This window comes from Sesamum indicum, linkage group LG6 (genome assembly GCF_026168435.1).
Source record: "Sesamum indicum cultivar Baizhima isolate 11 linkage group LG6, ASM2616843v1, whole genome shotgun sequence".
NCBI lineage: Eukaryota > Viridiplantae > Streptophyta > Magnoliopsida > Lamiales > Pedaliaceae > Sesamum > Sesamum indicum.
In genome coordinates, this window is record NC_142662.1 from 16,198,863 (window position 1) to 16,219,522 (window position 20,660).

The 20,660-nt window shown below is 37.2% G+C and overlaps 1 protein-coding gene across 4 annotated transcripts; it reads left to right on the forward strand.

The window, feature by feature from the left end:
• Positions 1 to 12,189: 12,189 nt before the first annotated feature.
• Positions 12,190 to 18,703, forward strand: G3PP4 (Major facilitator superfamily protein). 4 transcript variants are annotated; one of them, XM_088881988.1, is made up of 5 exons: positions 12,204 to 12,344; positions 12,479 to 12,591; positions 12,684 to 13,547; positions 16,503 to 17,042; positions 18,341 to 18,703. In XM_088881988.1, the coding sequence occupies exons 3-5, from the start codon at positions 12,752 to 12,754 to the stop codon at positions 18,379 to 18,381; spliced, it is 1,377 nt and encodes a 458-aa protein (XP_088738114.1). In that variant the 5' UTR covers positions 12,204 to 12,344; positions 12,479 to 12,591; positions 12,684 to 12,751; the 3' UTR covers positions 18,382 to 18,703. The 4 variants fall into 4 exon arrangements, with proteins under 4 accessions (XP_011081329.1, XP_088738113.1, XP_088738114.1 ...); XM_011083027.3 differs by having other exon boundaries at positions 12,190 to 12,344; positions 12,432 to 13,547; XM_088881987.1 differs by having other exon boundaries at positions 12,203 to 12,344; positions 12,479 to 13,547.
• Positions 18,704 to 20,660: the final 1,957 nt, after the last annotated feature.

Sequence of the window (20,660 nt, forward strand, 5' to 3'; positions counted from 1 at the left end):
GACTTATTTGCTTGCAGACTTTGCTATCCCTTTCCTGCTTCCTATTGCCTTGTTTTGCGACAATAAGGCTGCCCTTCACATCTTGGAAAATACCGTGTTCCATGAACGCACGAAGGAGGCTTCATTTCTCCTTCATTTAGTTCGTGATGCATATAAGGAGGCTTCATTTCTCCTTCATATGTTCATAGCTCTTTTCAGATTGCTGATATGTTTACCAAAATTCTTCCTCTATTGCCATTCTCCACCTTCCTGTCCAAGTTGGGCCTCGTTTCCTTCGCTTCTGGTCCAACTTGTGGGGAGGCTGTTGAAGTTTATGATTCGCCCCCAAGTTCTGTACAATCCCAGCTGCTCCATCACTCTGCTACAGCTAATGAAGATGAAGGTACTGTAGCATACATGCTTGAAGCAAATATCTTGGATACAGGATAGGTCACATTTTGTGGAGCACGCTTTTTTCTTTTCTTCCAAGTTGTTGCTGACATGTCCGCTGACTCATATATTCGCAATCTCATTGATCAACATTGCAACTGAGTCAGTTAGTCAGTTAGGATTAGTTATGAGCTCCTCTCTGTATTTATACTGCTGCACCTTCGTTCTCTGTACAATTTTTCCATATACAATAATAGAGAATTACGGATTCCTCTACTCCTCCATGGATTCCTGTGTGAAATACATGATTTTCTTCTTCGTTCTTGTAGAATTCAACACAACATCATGCCAAAATCTTATAATTTAAACATGTCTACTATTTGGTAGGTTTAGTTAGCATAATTGGATGAGACTTGATGGCGAACAAGCAAATATACTTCTGTTACCGCTCGTTTACTTCGAGTGATGGGATTATGTTAGTATAGATTAATGATGAATTAAATGTCGGATGAAATAAAAATTATTAAATTATCATACTATATATTGTTTATTTGTATTGATTAAATTTGGGATTAAAGTTATTTTATGATTACTTGCAGTATTTATTGGAATAAGATAAGTGACAATTTATCAATTTCCAAAGTTACCCTCCTATTAAAAGCCACGACCAATAAATTTCTAAGAAAAGACGAAGGGGCTTTTTTTTATAAGTTATGAAAAAACTAGTGGCAATATGGACATGCAAAAAATAATCATTTGAGCCCATGCAGATGGTGAGTACAAACCCACCTCAACAGGTGGGTTTGCCATCACCATTTAATTACTAGTAGTAGCGGGCCTTGGCCATTAAACACGGGCCAGGCAAAATGAAAGTAAACAATTAATTAGTCAGGATTGGGCCGGATATCAACCATAATCGTGAAAAGTAAATGGGGTCTTAGGGAACTCGAGAGGATTGTACGGGCTCCAAGTTGAGCGTGAGAGCATTCTGTTATAGCCATTTCTGTACATTCAATGTACTCTACAGATAGAGGAATACATAAGAAATTGAAAGATTTCGTTGAAATTGTTCGTTTGGAAATTTCCAGAAAAGCTAATCATAGGTTCTTCTCTCCATCGGAACAATAGGGCCGTTATGCTCATTACTAAACTTGTTGAAGAGATGAAATATAACCAAGGTATATCTTTTTTATCAGAGGTTGAGTCGATCATCAGAAGAAGAATTAGGCAAAAAATTAGGATACATTCTGGGAAAATCAAACTTCCATCGAAGAGAAGCAAATGAAAGGCTTTCATAAAAATTCTCGTAGAATCTAAAATGAAGTTTTCATTCTGTACATGCTAGATCATGAATTAGTAACTGCATCCAATTTTTTAAAAAAATCCCAATTGTGTCGAACTTTTCATTTTTGGAATGGAATAGAATCAAGATTAAACCTTATTCCATAATATTTACATGAGGTTCCTCTTTAAGAAAGTCCCCGAGAGGGCTTAGTTGATCCATGATTTATGTTTCATCTTTCGTTTCTTTTTCGTTTGTTTCAAGAAATCTATCGATCAATTCGGATTCTTTTTTTTTTCTCTTGATTCTTTTCCGATCGAGATGTATAGATCCTGTTCATGGATTAATGAAAATGTGCAAAAACTCTATTTGCCTCTGCCATTTTATGAGTCTCTTCCTTTTTGCGTATGGCATCGCCACTCCCTTTGGCAGCATCCACTAATTCGGAACTTAATTTGAAAGCCATATTTCGATCTGGACATTTTCGGGATGCCGCTAATAACCAACGAATGGAAAGTGTTTTTCCTTGTGTGGTTCCTATTTCAATGGGAACTTGATTTGTCGATCCACCTACACGTCTTGCTTTTACTGGTATATCGGGAGTTACTCCATGTATTGCTTGACGTAAAACAGATGGTGGATTTGTTTATGTCTTTTGTTGAATTTTTTTCATGGCTCGATAGATAATTTGATAAGCCAATGATTTTTATTCCGTGTTTCATAATACAGTTAACCAACATGTTAACTAATCGATTATGATATATTGGATCGGATTTTGCTGTTTTTTCTTCTGCAGTACCTCGACGTGACATGAGCATGAAAGGGGTTTAAGAATCAGTTTTCTTGTCAGCTTCCACATTGGACCACATCAGCCCTAACAGGACTCCCCTGGTAACTAGGACAACCCAGGAGAAGGGAGACACCCCCAAAATCTAAGACTCTTAAACCTACACGGACTTCCCGCAAAATAGGAGTGCTCACATGCAAGGAATCATTCCCTAGGAAAAGACGTGTTATTATGAGCTAATCAGGTGAAGATAAAACCAAGTCAAGTCTTATACACACGTTTTTTGGCCCTTTCTTCTAAGGATAAAGGAGGTGTGCAGAGTCCCAGTAAAGGGGAGCGCCCCCTCTATACATACAAGCTCAGTCCCTCTATAGGGACACCCTCCAAAATCTGAAAAATCACTCTCTAGTCTTGCTTTAGTATTCGAATTGCACTCTGAGCATAAGTTTTTCTACGAATTTCTCCTCGATTTCTCATTACGATTTATCGTTACAATTATTTATTCCTAAATTCGAAACTAACTTGGGTGTCGAAGCGCTAACGCCTTTTTTTACAAGTTCCCCCTCTTAGGATTTGCATTCTTTGGATCCAAATTTGAGCATAATTTATATTCATTGGACCCATGCATTTTTTGGACACACCATTAATAATAGAGTTGAGCATTAATATTGAATTCAATTTTATCAAGAGATGGAATAGACTATCATATTGATTATTTTCTCTACCATCAACTTCTCTTTTATTCTACAATAATTTAATAATGAAATATATTAAAAAAAATTACTTAATTTTTTGGGTAGCTTTCGAAAAATATTTGAGTTTTGATCAGTATTAAATTTGAAAAAATAAAACTTCTGTCACATTTTTATAATTTTTTCAAAATTAAACACTCGCTCTCTTATTATTATTATTGAATGCCCTTTTATGAACTTTTTCCACATATGAATGTGGAGAAAAAAAGAAATATTCTATAAGAATTTTTATTTAAAAATTTGTATTTCAATAAATATACATAGTTTTTTCATTTTTCTTTTTAACTATTCACAAATTATAATATTAAGTAAAAATAAGTCAAAAAATAACATCCTTTAGTAGTGTTTTTTCTTTGATCAGGTAACAACTTTAACCCTTTATTTGTCAATTGATTATATATTGTTGTAATTTTGTTATATTTAATTAATTTTAATATTAATTATAATAATATGTATCTGTGTATATGTACGACTAATCATCATGTTGGGACAGTTGATGAGATGGATGTATGAAAAGAACCTTCTGAGTAGGACGGGTCTTACTCAGGAGTTTCAAGATGGTGTTGCTACATTTATAGAATGGCGAAGTGTCAACATTCATATGTGGATGGTGAGAAAATTAGGTGTTCTTGTCGAAAGTGCAATAATGTAGTTTTCAAAAACCACAGATGAAGTAATTTCGACCTATTTATGAAAGATTTTATGCCGAAATATTATAATGGGGCTTCTCATGGGGAGGAAAGGGTGCAGAAGTATTTTGAGGCTGTAATGGCCGCCCCGTTGCAGGAGGAGCAAACTCCCGATTTTCATGTTATGCAGGGGACGAGTACATCTTGGGGTAATGCGGGGTAGATGGATTGGGCGCAGAGGATAGTTTTTTATGCTGTCAGGCCACCTGTCTAGTCTTCTAATTATAACCAAGACGGTACGAGGTCGTGTCCTACTAATGTAGGTCTAGTTCATATTGCGATGGGGGCCCCTACAATTATATATCTGGGCTGACAGATCGATTGCACAATGTAATGCATGCTACCAAGCAGGGAACAGTTGCACCCAATCTCAATTGGGGGTTGTAGTTGAGTTTGTAAATATCAAATCCGAGGGCCATATTTCTCAGCATATATATGATCTAATGTCGCAATGAGCTGATTAAATATTGTTGCGCGACCACACCCTGCCCCAGGATTACTATAGTACGAAGAAATTGATAAGAGACTTGGGCTTACCTGTTGAGAAGATTGATGCGTGTAAGAATAGTTGCATGTTGTACTGGAAGGACCATATTGATATGGACTATTGCAAGTTTTGTATAGAAACTAGGTACAAGCCGGCAAGAGAGCAACTAATTGCAAGAAGACACTGTATGCCATTCTTAGGTACCTACCGATCACCCCTTGCCTGTAGAGGTTATATGCTTCGAAAGCGACCGCCAAGCAAATAGCGTGGCATGCCAACCATTAGACAGAGGAGGGATCCATGTGTCATCCGTCTAATGTAGTTGTTTCGCCAATCCTCCACCAAGCAAATAACTTGGACGTTCAAGGGAGCCTTTGGCTCTAGTAGGTGTTATATAGTAATTTGTCTGGTTCTACAATCTTCCAAGGTGCTTGCTAGTTTGGAGGGGCAATCAGCCTTAAGCTTTTCTTCCCTTTGGATTTGTATAAGCTGGAAGCTTTCAATCCTTGCTTTTTTAGCTTGCTATTTGCCTTAAATACTTAACCATGCTCTCTCGTTTAGCGTTGTAAGTTCCTTGTAGTTGTTTAACTATTAATAGTGAGTCTGAGTACGATACAAGGTGTCTAGCTCTAACTTCGTGTGCCATCCTCATGCCTACCACGATCACCTCATATTTGGCTTCATTATTAAAGGCCTTGAATTTGAATTTGATAGCGAACTCCATATCTTCTCCTTTAGGCGAGGCAATGACTATGCCTGCACCACTTTCTTGTATTGTGGTTGATCCATCTAGATGGAGTAACCATAACCATATTTCTGTCTTCGGAGTGTATTCCAAGAGTGTCCCTGTCATCTCGAAGAAAAATTCCGCCAAAGCTTGGGCTTTAATAGTTGTTCATGGTAAGTATGAAATTTCATATTCGCTTAATTACTACCGTGCATTTTATCAATCGTTCTGAGGTGTTTGGCTTACCCAAGATTTGCTTTTAATTTTGGATTCATCCTTACCCCCATCGGGTATGAAAGGAAGTAGGGGCGTAACCTCCTAGCTGTGATAATAAACGCTAGGGCCATTTTTTTTATGGGATACAACGTCTCTCTTCTCTATTTAGTACATTTCTAACATAGTATATATTGTTCTATTTTTCCTCGTCCTCTCGAATGAGGACAGAACTAACTGCTTGAGTATAAGAAACATAAAGTAGAGGGTGTCCCCAGGTGAAGATTTTACCAACATGGAGAGTCCTACCAAATACTCCTTAAGTTTCTTAAAGGCCTGTTGACAACCAATATCTCGCTCGAAGTTCTTTGCTTTCCTTAATATTTTGAAGGGCAAATTTTTCTCTAAATCTTTAAGATAAAGTGATTGAGTGCAGCCATCCTTCTAGTCAACTATTGTGCCTCATTAACATTGGTTGATGCCTTTATGTCAAGAATATCCCTGACCTTGAGGGGGTTGGCTTCAGTGCCTCTTTATGTTACCATGAATCCCAGGAAATGCCCTCCCCGTACTTTGAATGTGCATTTTCCTGGATTGAACTTTAGTCTGTATTTTCATAAGATTGAGAATGTTTCCTCAAAATCTACAATGTGGTCTTCAATCTTTTTACTCGTTACTAACACGTCGTCCATGTAGACTTCGATGTTTTTCCCTAGTTGTGGTCGAAATATCTTATCTTCTAAATGTTAATAGGTGGCTCCTTTATTTTTTAAGCCTAACGGCATTGCTACATAACAAAATGTGCCAGCAGAGGTAATGAAATTTACTCTTTTTCGATCTTTAGGAGCCAATATAATTTGGTGGTATCATTGTGAGGCGTCCATCATGTTTAATAATTCACATCCAGATGCGGAACCCACCAGTTCATCGATTTGATGCAAGGGATAACAGTCTTTTGGACATGCTTTGTTAAGATCCCTAAAGGCAATACACATCCTCCACTTTCCTTCTAGCTTATGTACCAAGATTATGTTAGACAACCACTCAAGGAACTATTTCTCCTTGATGTGCCATGCTATTATCAGTTTGTCTACCTCAACCTGAATTATTTTATCATTCTTAGTTTCGAAGTGTCTTTTCTTTTACTTTACCTGCTTGGTGTTGGGGTATATGTTGAGCTGATGAGTAATAAGAAGTCATAACAACGTAGCCGTACTAGAAGGTACGGCTGGATCACCTCGTTTTCAGGGAGAGCTAATGCTTATTTGGTACTTTGGTTTGACACTGCTTCACACCCAAAACAAAAAGAAGGGGCTTGGGTCGATCACTTTCAAATATTGGGGGGTCTAAGCGAATATATCTAATACTATATTGTAAGCATTGGATTACTTCTCAAATTGCATCTTCCATTTAATTTTCTCCGATTCCCAATATAAGCTTTATGGCCAATAACTCCTTAGTTGTTTGGACTTTGGCAGGTGTCCCTCCTTCCTCTTTAGTTTCTTCCACCAACACCAGGTTTTTCCCTCGTTTGCTAGGGGCCCTTCCTTGGGTACTTCATCTGTGCTCCTCTTTCGCCTTTTTCGAACAACCTCTATGTAACATTCACAGCTTGGAAAGCATTAAGGCTAGGTTTTCCCAAGATGACATTGTAGGCTGAAGGTACATCCACCACCAGAAATTTTAATAAACAAGTTTTTCGAGTTGACCCAGTTCCTAAGGTCAAGGGTAGTGAGATCATGCTACGAGGGTGCACCACCTCGCCTGCGAAACCATACAGGGAGTATTCACTGTTTCTTAGGGATATCCCCCAACTGTATTTAGTCATAAGCTTCATCGAATAATATATCTTCTGAGCTGCCCGAATATATAAAGATCCATCCCACCTCATAATTGGCCAATAGTGTTGTGATGAGCAAAGCATCATTTTGAGATGCCTTTAGGTCCAGATCACTCTCCTCGCCCGAATTGAATGAGAGGGGTGTCATCCAATGCTTCCACATCCAGGACCTCATTCACAGTTATGTCGTGTGCTTTCTTAACTTGCGCGTTTCTAGCATGGTGTGAATTGCCCCCAATAGGTCTTGCCGTGATGATTCGTATAACTCCCTTGCGCCAGGGGTTCACTAGTTTCAGCCCTTCCTCCTGGCATAATACTGGGTGCCTTCTTTGGAAGGTGTTTCGGGTTGCAATCCTTCGCTGCCTTCAACTTATTAGTTTCTAGCTTTTTATATGGCCTCATCCATCAGGCATTTTCCCAACACACATACTCTTGCAAATATTTGTTCTGAATAATTGTTTCTTCCGTAGTGTGACCACAGGCATTTTGAGAACAATAGAATCTTTTAGACTTGGGATAATGGAAACCATCCTTAGCTAATTTCGGGCACGCGAATAAGCCTTTTATTTGTACTGCCATGAGGGCCTAAGTGATGGGGACATTCAATGGGGTATAGACCAGCATTTATTTTCTGAAAAGGTGGTTTTTTATCTCAAAAATCAATTATGGGTATTTTAGCGGGGCTCTCCTCTGTTTCTTTCCTTTTCTCTCCACGAAATCTCCCTTTTAGAGGCTTGGGCATCGTTCATGTTGATAATTTTGTGGCACGAGCTAAGAAAGCATCAAACTTTGAAACGGGTTTTTTGGCGAATAACTTGAAGAAGTCCCTGTCTAGGAATCTTGAGAAAAGGCGCTAGCTTTAACCTCAAAGGTAGTGAAGGGCAGCTCAAGCACGGCTGAATTGAATCTTTGTAGGTATTCCTTCAAAGGCTCGCCTTCCTTCTGTCGTACAACGAAGAGACTCAACTCAGTATTTTGAAATTTTTTGATTTCTAGTGAACTGGTGTAGAAAAGGGATTAGAATTCCTAGAAGTTTCCTATCGCCACCGCTGCCAATTTACTGAATCATTGTTGGGTCGCTCTGGCAAAGGTGGTGACAAAGAAATGACATTTGATCCCGTCCGTGTATCAATATAGAAGGGTTGCATTCTCAGTGAGCGAGAGGTGTTCCTAGGGGTTAGTAATACCATCATATTCAGCGATAACTGGGGTACGATAGTTCACCGAGAGCTCATCCGACATCACTGAATCTATGAAAGAGACACCTTATTGTTCTTCCAAGGGGGTCCCTGCAATCCGGTACTGGACATTTTGGAGAGCTTTCTGCAAACACTCCAGACTGGATAGCCATTAGGGCAGGACCTCCTAATCGGCCTGTGGGGGGGTCCATGACCTCTTGCTGCTGGGGGCACAGGAACTGGGAGGCCCTTCTTGTTGTAAAGAAGTGGGTTGGTAACTGGTTCTGATCGAGAGTTGTATAACAACTCTCTTATATGTTATTGATTTACTTTTTAATGAAACAACTAACTATTTGATTGTTTATTCCTATGTATTTGCTTTGTCAATTTTGGTTTCAAACTGTTTGTCTCTAGTTCGCTACGCATTCTAGACTGAATCTTATATAGTAGGGAAAGAAAGCCCTTTCTTCTTTTCTTAAAGCAGGAGCACGTGCTTTTTTCCCACCCCGACCGCTCCTTCCTGGGGAATTTCCCGATTGAAAGCATCTCACTATATGGACCCCTCTTTGGAAGAAGTAATCCTTTCTTGAAGGTCTGTCGCATTAGGGCCGACTGGTTTTTCAACTGCCTCACTCTCGCCTTCGGGCAAATCTTATTTTATGTTCAAAACTATACTACGAATTATTGAATTCTTTTTCGAATAGTCTTGAAGAAATTATACATGTTCGAAAAATCAAATTTGTTGGAACAAAATTCCGCTTTTGAGTTGTTGTTTTTTAAGTTTAAAACTCTGTTATTAAACTTGTTAAAATCTTTGGTTTCACTTTATGTTCTTTACATAAAAATGGCCAAACTTAAATTTGTGAGTATTCCAATTACCCCAAAAGTCGACTTGTCCAATTTGCCAGATATGTATCCAAGCTAGTTTTTCAAATACTGGCAATAGAAACTTGAGCTGACGATAAAATGATATTTGTCGGTGATTTAGGTGACTAGACATAAACCAACTAATATAGATCCCAAAACTGCTGAGATTGCACAGTGGACTAAAAGGGATCAAATAGGTCGAGGGGCTATTTTGTCAGTAATGTCAAATACGCTCTTTGATGTATATTGTTCCGACTCCGATACTGCAAAATCGTTATAGGATGAATTGGATAGGAAATATAATATATCAAAGCGGAAGGGCTCGAAAAGTATTTTGATTCTAAGTTCATGAGGTATCAGATGGCTAAGGGAAGGTTTGTAACTGAACATACGCATGAGATTATCAACCTTGAGCGTGCTTTGTCTGATACTGAGATGAAGCTTTCTGAGAAGTTTCTGGTCATGTCCATAGTGGACAAAATTCTTAATCTTGAAAAAGTTTTGGCATGACACTAAAGCATCAGAAAGGGAGATTGTCTTTGGATGATCTTATGATCGTGATTACTATAGAGGAAGAGTACAAAAATTAGACTCATAATATGCCTATGCGCATCAGCCCAAGGGCCAACTTGATAATTGGGGAAAAGAAAGGGAATAATGTGAGCACAAACTAAAAAAATTATCAACAAAACTAATGCCGTCAAAAACAAAAAAACAAAAACAAGCAAACCTTGTTGGAGCTGTGGGCAGGTTAGATGCTAGGCTAAGGATTGTCCATCTAAAAAAGTGAAGACTGTGTAGGCAGTTATCAACATGATTGTGGGGGGTTCTAGCGGTGCTAGCACCTCAGGAGCAACTAAAGGTACAACCGAACTTCTGACTATTTATAAACCTTTTGATTGGTTGATTGATGTTGGAGCAAATGTGCATGTTTGTGCTAATAAATCACTTTCTATGCCATATCCGGTCGTCAATGGAAAGACAATAAATATGGGGGAACTTTAGTACAACTAAAGTACTCAGGATAGAAAGCATGGACTTGAAGTATCCTTCAAAGCACGTTCTTTCTTTGGAAAGAGTTCACCATGTACCTATTGTTAGGAGAATTATCTAGTGGTTTTGTAAGGACAAAATGCATAAACCCCTCTGTGTTTTAAAAAATCTGCAAAAAACACCCTCATATTTTGAGAATAGACTAAAAGCCCCCTGGTATTTTGTAAAATTCAGCTCAATCGCCCCCTCTCTGTTAAATTCAACTAACAGTGTTAATTTTTTAGAAAATAACCATTATATCCTTGCCTAATATATTATTTCTTATTTTAATGACCGTTGGATCTTCTTTGATCAAATACTATTCGTTAGGTCTAATCAATTAATTTCAACCGTTAAGTTTTAAAAAATATATTTTAAAATTAAAAAATATATTATTATTATATATATAAAAAAAATAACAACCCCCACCCTTTTCCCCCGCTGCCACCGGCCGGCGCGTCTCCCGTCCTGATCACCACCGTTAGACTCGTCGTCGCACGACTGGTCCAACCATAGTGCGTGTGTCATGAAATTCCTCCGGACGCGCCGCCACGGCACCCTTGAAATCCGTTGATTCGCCCAACATTTTGCCGCCACCTTCTCTCTAAAATTTCGGCGCCTTCACAGTATGTCGCCGGCTGGCAAACATACGATTCGACTCCCCTTGATGAGGTGAACATTTCCCCTCAAACAATGTGGGATTCATCAACCATAGACGTTGGACTACTACCACGACCACCGAAGCTTTCCGCCATCGATTCGCCGTCACCGAAGCGACCCACGATCGCGGACCACCACCAATCTCTTCGCCTCCTCCTTGCGAATCGAATGAGCCACCTCCCACTGATTTTCATCAACTCTATGCATAGATATCAATTTTTCGGTCGCCGACCATCACCAATCGCTCGCCTTTTGTAAATAAATTAAATTAATTTATTAGTTTAATTTAAATTTAATATGGAAAAATAATTTAATACTTATTTTTTAGGGTGAGAAATAGCAAAAAGAAGACATAAAACAAACCAAAAAGCCCTTTGTATCTATATAGACCCATAAAGGTATATTTTAATCCAAAGTGTCATTAAATATGAATTTAAACCGCAGAAAACGACTGCCAAACGCATCAGACGCGCGTATCTTCCACTTCCGTTAGTTGTTAACAGAATGTGAGTTTTTTGCTGACTAAAACAAAATAAGAGGTGGTTTTCAGCCTATTTTCAAAATAGGAGGGTGTTTTTTGCAAATTTTTAAAACACATGGGAGTTTTATGCATTTTGTCCATTTTATAATAGTTAGTGAGGGTTATGAACTATCCTTTTTAAATTCAATAAATTTGTAATACAAAAATTCTCTTTCAAATGAATTGATTCGCCAGTTATTTATTCATGTTGGCAATGTTATTTATCAGATGGTTTGTTTAAAGTTCGTGTTGAAAGTAATTAAACTGTTGTTTCTGATTTTGTTATCATGAATGTCAAATCTTCTAATTTATGGCATAGTATATTAGGTCATTTAAATTTAAATTCAATCAAAAAAATGATGAATCTTGAGTTAACGCCTAGTTATAATATTGAACAAGGTCATAAATCCCAAATTTGTGTAGAAGCTGAACAAGTTAGGAAGACCTATCAATCAGTATAATGGGATTCAAAATACTTAATTTAGGTCACACTGATATTTGTGAGTTTAATGGAGTTTTAAGGGACCATAAGAGATATTTTATCACCTTTATAATCTTTTTTTAATTCTTTTTATTAATATAAATAAATTTAGTAAATTTTAATTAAATAAAAAATTTATTTATTAATAAAAATAAAATTTTAAAATATTAAATATAATTTTCTACATATATTTACGTATAATTACATAAAGACTCTCAAACTCGAATTGTGTAATTATCCCTTTATTTTATAAACTAGCGTTGGTCCGTATGAGCGGCGACGAACTAGCAGAGTTCAAAATATGCAAGGTTTTTCCACGTGTCCCTCCACGCCTACGTGTTCTCCTCCCGCCACCCTCGCTCTGCTCATTTCCCTTCTCCCTACACACATAAACATGCCTTCCGCATCTCGGATCCCATACATAGAGAATTCAAGAATTTCATAAAAATTCGGAAAAAAGGTGTCGTTGATGCTTATCGTTTGTTCCTTTGACGTTTTAAATTATCATATAGCTGTTATTTTGGCAACTTTTTTTTTGTCTGATCAGGTTTCAGCTTTCACTTTCAACAATGTTGTAAGTTTTACGACTTTTAGGAAATTGGAAACATGTCTAGTGGGAGAACGATGGATAATAACAGGAGAAACCCACCTGGGATTTTGCTAATTAGGAGTATCAGGGGAAAAGATTGGAGTATAACCACATACAGGTACGTTGTTTTGTTGGTTACATTCATAGCTTATACAGCTTACCATGCTTCTAGAAAACCCAGTAGTATAGTAAAGAGTGTTCTGGACCCAGACCCCAGTGCTAATTCAACCGGATTTAGTCCGTGGCCCGTTGGCGATGTCTTCATCGAGAGGGAGCGGATGGTGACCAGTAGTAGCTTAGACGAGATTGACTTGAAGAAAGGCAAGGGTTGGGCTCCGTTTAATCGGAAGGATGGGACTTCGAAATTGGGCGAGATTGATGTGGCATTTCTTGCTTGTTATTCGATTGGAATGTATGTGGCAGGGCATTTGGGTGACAAATTGGACCTCCGTATATTCCTGACTACTGGAATGGTTGGCAGTGGGATATTTGTAGGGTTATTTGGAATGGGTTACTTTCTGGATGTTCATGTTTTTGGGTTTTATTTGGTGATGCAAATGGTTGCTGGTTTGTTCCAAGCCACTGGTTGGCCTTCAGTTGTCGCTGTTATTGGGAATTGGTTCGGCAAGAGGAAGAGAGGATTGATAATGGGTGTTTGGAATGCTCACACTTCAATTGGAAATATTACTGGATCGTTGCTTGCTGCTAGTGTTTTGCAGTATGGGTGGGGATGGTCTTTTATACTTCCTGGTGCATTTATTTTCCTAAGCGGGATAATAGTATATCTGTTCTTGGCTGCTTACCCTGAAGATGTTGGATTCCCTGTTGTAGATGGTACACCTGTGAAGGTTGTAACTCTACCCCAAGATGAGGAAGCCCAGAAATTAAAAGAGCACTTGGCTGGAAATGGGCAGCACAGTGACCACAAGAGAACTTCTGGAAGTAAGAAAAGTATTGGACTCCTCGAGGCTTGTTTAATACCTGGAGTTATTCCATTTGCACTCTGTCTCTTCTTTGCAAAGATGGTTGCATACACATTCCTGTATTGGTTGCCATTCTACCTTAGTCAGACTGGTATTTTTCAACTCCAATCTGCTTATTAATATCAATTAGTGGTTTGCTTGTTTAAATCAGTTTTTAACCTGTACATATATCTCAGTCTTATGGAATCAATCATTTGCATTTTTACAGCTTATAGCGATCTCAATGTGATTCATTGGATGAAGCAACATTCTTGGTCTCTGTGTCCACGGATGTAATTTTTAGCTCAAACCACTTTCTTGAACCTTGTGTTTACTAGCCTATGCCTATAAGATTAACTGAAAATTTTTGTGTATGGCTTCGTGGATGGAGTGATGTAATACTGGGGTATCTGTTTCAAGTGACTAGTGATGAAACCAAAACATACTCTACCTTATGGAACAAATACAAAATGATTGGTGGAATATAAGAGAGTCTATCTCCTTTGACAGTTGAGCTTGGTTGAACACAGGGCATGGGGTATTCTTTTGTAGGGGGATCGGATATTTGTATAAACTCCATGGGATTTCCTTGTACCTTCATTGTAGTGCCATAACCTGATTAAAGAGCATGAAAACACTTCCAAACATGCCTATTTTGAGCTTTCTGAAGATTTTTCACAAGATTTCAACATTTTGACAAATTAGTTCAACTTGTTTTGCAAGTTACCATGCTTATTATTCTTAGGACTGAAGTGCCGTCATATGCTTGCTAATGATCGATGTGAATTTCTAATTCAAGATTGTTAGTTTAGTTATCTTTGTACATAAGTAACTGCGACGAGCCAGTTTACTCGTAGAAATATGATACGCTATTAGCTCTCTGTGTCTACTTCCAAATGAAAGCACTTATAACTGTCAAAGACAGGTTAGGGTTTTACGAAAGCCACACAACATCCATGGATTAGCTGATGAGAAATGGAGTTTGGTTAGGTTGCAATCCTCTTTCTGCTGACTACTTTGCAACTTAATAGTTCCAATCCTCTGCAGAACCTTCTAAATGGACTAGATGCGGTTCTCTTAGTCGTGGCTTATTACTTGAGATAACAGTCCCAATCGTGATTGAAGTTTCTCACATGTGGGCTGCTATAGTACAATTAGGTCCTATATAGTGTAACCATATTTCCACAACCAGAACTGTATCTCAATACTTTTGGCAACTTGAGACCAATAATCTCAAAATCTAGAAGCAATTCCGTGGTGTTTGCTCAATCTTAAAATGACTTGAAATAACTGAACAAGGGAATACTCTATATAACAAGTGTCTAAATATATAAAAGAGAAGATTCTTCTGTGCACTTAAGTAGGTCCCAAGCATTGTCTTATAGAAGAACAAAATAGAACCACATTTTGGGACTGCCAAAGGTTTATGATGAAGATGATTATAAAAATACCAACTCAACTTGCGAAGGGAAGCTTGGGCTACCTGAACTTTACTTTCGTCTCCAATTTTTATCCTACCTTCCTCATGCTATTGCTGTTCTTACTGCCTTTTCATAAGAAATATATGAAGAAAGCCCTGAGATCCACAGCACAGATTCCAGTATTAATATAGACTCTGTTGTGTTGAAATGCTGTATTATATCAAATGTTAGGATGTTGGAGAAGGGATGCAATTATAACTTAGGATAATTACCCAGAAAACCCCCCAACATCAGGTCAAATTACATGGGAGCTAGGTGCAACTTTTCCATTTTATCCTTGCTGGTTTCTAGAAAGAAATATATGAAGAAAGCCGTAAGCACATATACTTAAAGTTCCAGCATCAGTGAAATTCAGTTTCATTGAATGGCCCTCTTATATAACAGTTCGAGCTGTCAGAGAAGGGAACTATTCAGAGCTTTATCTGACATGGCTTGTCATTCAGTGAAGTTACCGAAAACGCATACCTTCTCTGCAATTATACTGATATCACCTCTTAGTTTTTGTTTGCCAAAGAATTGGCAGGAAAGGATGAATAGCCACAGTTACCTCTCCATGAAATAGCCAAAAAAATTAGAGAACATGAGTAAAATTAAAATAATATGGAAAACTTAGTCCATGTCCCTAAGATTTTCAAATTTAGCGAATAACCACCTCTCTCTTCTCTTCAACTTATTAAAATGTGTCTTTATATGTGAAGATATATAATTCAATACATATATATATATCTAATATATATTTGTAAACAAGAAGTACATATGTATTAGTGTTACATTAGAGACATGGATTGCTATTTATTTTTTATCAATTATTTGATTAATTATACATTTGATGTAGTTAATTTTTTCAATCATTATTTAGTTATCAATTAGTTAAGAAATATAAGAAATGGTTGTGTTTCCCTATTAATTTATTTACATAACTAAATTGTTTATTAATCATTATTAATTGGTAAATCAGTTAAATAGTAATAACATATTCTTAAAAGGGAAAAGAAGAGGAACTAATAAATTAATTGGGAAGTACTAAGTTTTTCCCTAACATTATCAAAGTTCTGATGTGAATATTTTAGAAGATCCAAAGGTCTTCAACAGGAGTGTCAGTGTAGTTAGCCAGGAGGTTTGGACTTTTGGTAATTGAACAAACTTCAGAAGTGTCTATGTAATTATATCAGTTTTAATGTTTTACATGCCTCCTGTGCTGAATGATAATTCTGACTAGTTACTAAAAATGCAGTTGTGACATAAGGCAAGTAGATAGGAAGATTCTTTCTTGAAGGAATCATGCGCATGGATGAAGGTTAAAATCTCCAAGTTGACAAATTCCTTCTCTAAATGTTTCTGTTTGCTCCTATTGAGTGAATGTATTCACTGGACAACAGATGTCATTCTAGTTTCTGTTACGCGTGTAAACATTCTATCTTCAAATTTCTAAAACTGTTTATATTTCACAGTTAATGCAGTGCTAGTATTTCATGATCAAATATATTGTGCAAGTACATATGGTCTTATTTTGTTCGTCAAGGGTTTTATTTTTGGCATCTTACACATTTCTCCACTCTCATTTGGCTATCCGTATCTTGGTACAGCTATTGAGGGACAGTATATGTCAGTGAAGTCTGCAGGAAATCTCTCTACTCTATTTGACGTTGGAGGAATAATTGGAGGAGTGCTTGCTGGTTATATATCTGATAAACTCAGAGCTCGAGCTACTACGGCTGCTAGCTTCATGTATATTGCAATCCCTTCTATGCTTTTGTACCGCAGATATGGAAGCATGTCAAAAGTCACCAACATTGTTCTTATGATGATAACTGGCCTACTTGTAAATGGGCCGTATGCACTTATAACAACTGCAGTCTCTGCTGACCTTGGTACTCACAGTTCTTTAAAAGGTGATTCTCGAGCATTGGCGACGGTTACAGCCATCATTGACGGTACTGGATCTATTGGTGCCGCTATAGGTCCTCTTTTGACTGGAATTCTTTCATCAATGAGTTGGGATGCGGTTTTCTCTATGCTGATAATTGGTGCTTCTGCTGCTGGACTGCTATTGACTCATTTGGTTGTGATTGAAATAAAAGAAAAATTCTCCAAACAATCATCCAATGAGCAAAATAATCTTGCAGGTAATATTCCTTTCTTATTTTGCTTCCAGGTAATTTTGGGTCCATTCTATCATTTTATTGATGTGTGGATCGAAAGCTACATGTCATTCTTGGCATTGCATGTGTGGGGACATGCATAGATTTAGCTGATTCTTTTATATCCCTTGTGATTCTGTAGCTTAAGAAATTAAATCATGCTTTTTGACCTATAATGTTGAGAAGAAAGGACAATCGATTGCAGTATGTTTCGTATTATCATTAATTCTTTTATCCTTTTGTACAAGTACAATGTGAGTTTCATGCAGTAGGATGCAAGAATAGATAATAGTGCAAATCGAGCTGATGGTGATGTTGGAACAAATTTCACATCTAATCGGTTATGCTCAGGGATGTCCACCTTGGATTATGCCATGATGAATCAATGCGTGATTTATAGTGTGCCCCCGAAGCATCCTTTCTTAACTCAAATGAAATTCCGGCGAAAATCTCAACTCTAAATATATGGCATAATTCAGGGCAGTTCGGAGCCCTTTATAAAACATACTCCGTTATCTCACTCTGACTGTGACGAGGGACACCATTCCCTTTTGTTGAAGAGAGTTATTTCCTGGAATTGATAGCACAGACACATAAATGTTAATTCTGTAGGAGAGGGGAGTCTGATCTATGTTCCTGTCCAGAATAAAATGGATAGAGTCTCCTTCTGATCAATGTGTTGGATCTGAATTTGTCTGGATACTTAAGGGAACTGATACCTGAAGCAGGCAAAGATTTTGATAAATAGCCTCCAGAGCCAAAGTATTACATCCATGAAACATTAAGCTCCATTCTAATATAGACATCACCATTATATGCCAAGACCAGAATATTCCTTAATGTATGGGTGGAGTGGGTGGGTGGGGGGGGGGGGTTTCTTATAGTGTGTAACTTAGAATAGAGAACACAAAATCATTAGTAAGAAAAGGCAGAAAGCAGAGGAGAGAGATGAATACGGCAAAAACCACTGGTAATCTTTCAACTTAAGTTTAATATTGAATTTTACCCCCCTGGTACTTCAAGTTGGTTCCTGATGGAAATTTAAGGGCAAAATCATAAATGTGAGCACTAGCTCTCAAATGTACTATTCAACTAGTTGGTTAAGTTCATAGGATTTCATAACATTGGGTATTTTAGATAAAGATATATTTTTTTCATATATTCCAAATATTTAATGCAATAAAATTTCCAACTTAAAAACTTTTAAATATTTCTGCAATTGGCAATTCTGTTGATATCCACTATTCACAGTATAAATAATTGTATATATTCAATCATTGCAGGTTCGGCATCGCAGCCCCTTTTAAGTGATCAAAATGAATGATTATACATTTTTGCGGCATCAAAATCTTCACACGAGGACAATCAAGAGATTGTTATTTTGGAGTTAGTTGCTAGAAAAGCAATTTCTAGAATTTACAGTAGTAAGAACTTTTGCAGTGGTCTGTTATAGAAGTGGTGACTTCTGCAAATACAAATAGTTTTGTGACCTGATGCATACGAAAGTTTCATTACTGCCACTACTTATTTTCTGCTGTCTTAACACTAATCCTTATCATCTACCGTAGGCACAGATAAACTGGCTCCTATTTGCTTATGTTGTTTTTGTATTCACATCCATGAATAAGTTCTTGTTTCTTGCATTATTCTATGTTCTGTTTTCATTTTCCTTCTCGAATTATTGGATTTTGCCATACAGACATTTCACCCTTTTTGCATATTCTCATCAGATTCAGACTTCTCATTTGGGTTTTTAGCTTCCATCCTCCAAGAGATATGACTGCATATCTTTGAATTTTACAGAATACTAACCAATGCAGAATTGCAGATTATAGTGTGTGGTAGGCTGAAGTGCAAAGTAGGTAATAGGAATTTAGGTTGGTTGTTGTGATCTGTACATAGACAGGCAGTACACAAAGTATCTGAAAAGGCTTAGAGCTTGTGGTAATTTGTAGCCTTGTAGGAATGGTGAGAGGGCAGTCTCTATTGAAAAATGTCTGATTCCATGAAGGATGCTTTCCATACACATCTGTCTATAAGAGCAATGGATTTTGAATGTCGCCATTGAAATGAATAAATGTGAGGGTAATCTTTTCCTGAGTACTTTCATAATTATCAAAAGGTTTTTGTTAGATCAAAAATTTTATTTACAAGACCGTAGGTTTGCCTCGCCCTGTATTTAGCTCATTATTTTGGAAAAAATTAATGTGAATTTTGAAGTTTTCTCTTGTTGTTGACAGAAAATTGTTGATCTGAATTTGATTAATGTTTAGCAACAAAAATGTCCTTTGAGTTCAGCTGAGTTTCTTTAACATGCTGAGGTGGTATCTATAATTAATAAATATGATGGGCATATATATAAAATATTTTTAATTATTTTCAAAATTTATTAACATAAATAATGGATTCATACGGTTCATATTTTTTTTATTTATATTTGATGTTTTTAATTTAATATTTTATATATATGCATGTAAATGTGATACGTAACGAGTAGCTTTTGTAATTATGTCAGATTTTGGGAGTAAAACAAAGATAAGATGTAAAATTCAACCATATAAGATGAAGAATAATAAAATTAGATCCTCCTAAGTTCTCTAAAACCTTATAAGTTTGTTCAAGGAGTATTTTTGTCAGGAAAATGATCAAATTGAGATCGAAATTTACTTATGGAATAGTATATAAAATCCACCAAATCCTATGGATGGGGTTACATGTAAGCAAAGTAAACAATAGTTTTTAATTTGAGGTGATGGACTTGTTATAGGTCAAAAAGGGGCTATAGATTTGTATGTATGTTTTGATTTTTTTTTTTTTTAAAGAAAAGAAAGGAACAAGATGGGTGAAAATGGAGACCCCGGAAGTAGTGTTAGTGGCATTTCTAGCCAAGTGATGAGCTACTTTGTTTCCAATTTTGTGGATAAGTGAGAATTGGCAACTATCAAAAATTGATGCAAATTGTTTGATATCGCGAGTGAGGGCACCAATGGCAGAGCAATCTAGCTGGGAAGAAGATAGTTTGAGGTGAAGGTTGGAGTTGTCCATTTCAAGTAGTATCTTCCTCGAACTGGATCTGTGGGCAAAGAAGACGGCCTCACGAGTAGTGATGGCTTCCACGAGTTCTGGATCAACTTTCCTCTATTGTCGGACTGCTTTCCATTCCATACATTCACCACCACGCTCAATTACTTAGGGTAAATTTTTATAGCTTTTTTAATGAATGTAATGAGCCTATCCTCTCTTCTTTATTCATAGTTTAAAAAAATGAAAAAAACGAATCTCCATTCTTACTAAGAAACTGAAAGGAAAAACGGAAGAAAGGGTGGAAAGTGAGGAAGAAAGAGATGTAGAAATAGAAACAGCTTCCGAAATGAAGGGAACTAAACAAGAACAAGAGGGATCCACTAAAGAAGATCTCCTGGTGCAACGGCAAGCACCAGTTAACTTGGGGGTGTGGTGATTTAGTAGGTGGGCGGCAAAGTAGCTTTGCGACCTATTCCGTTAGGAACTGCTGACTTGGTACATTATATTCATGCATTTACAATTCATGTCACGATATTGATACTCCTGAAAGGTGTTCTATTTGCTTGTAGCTTCAAGCAA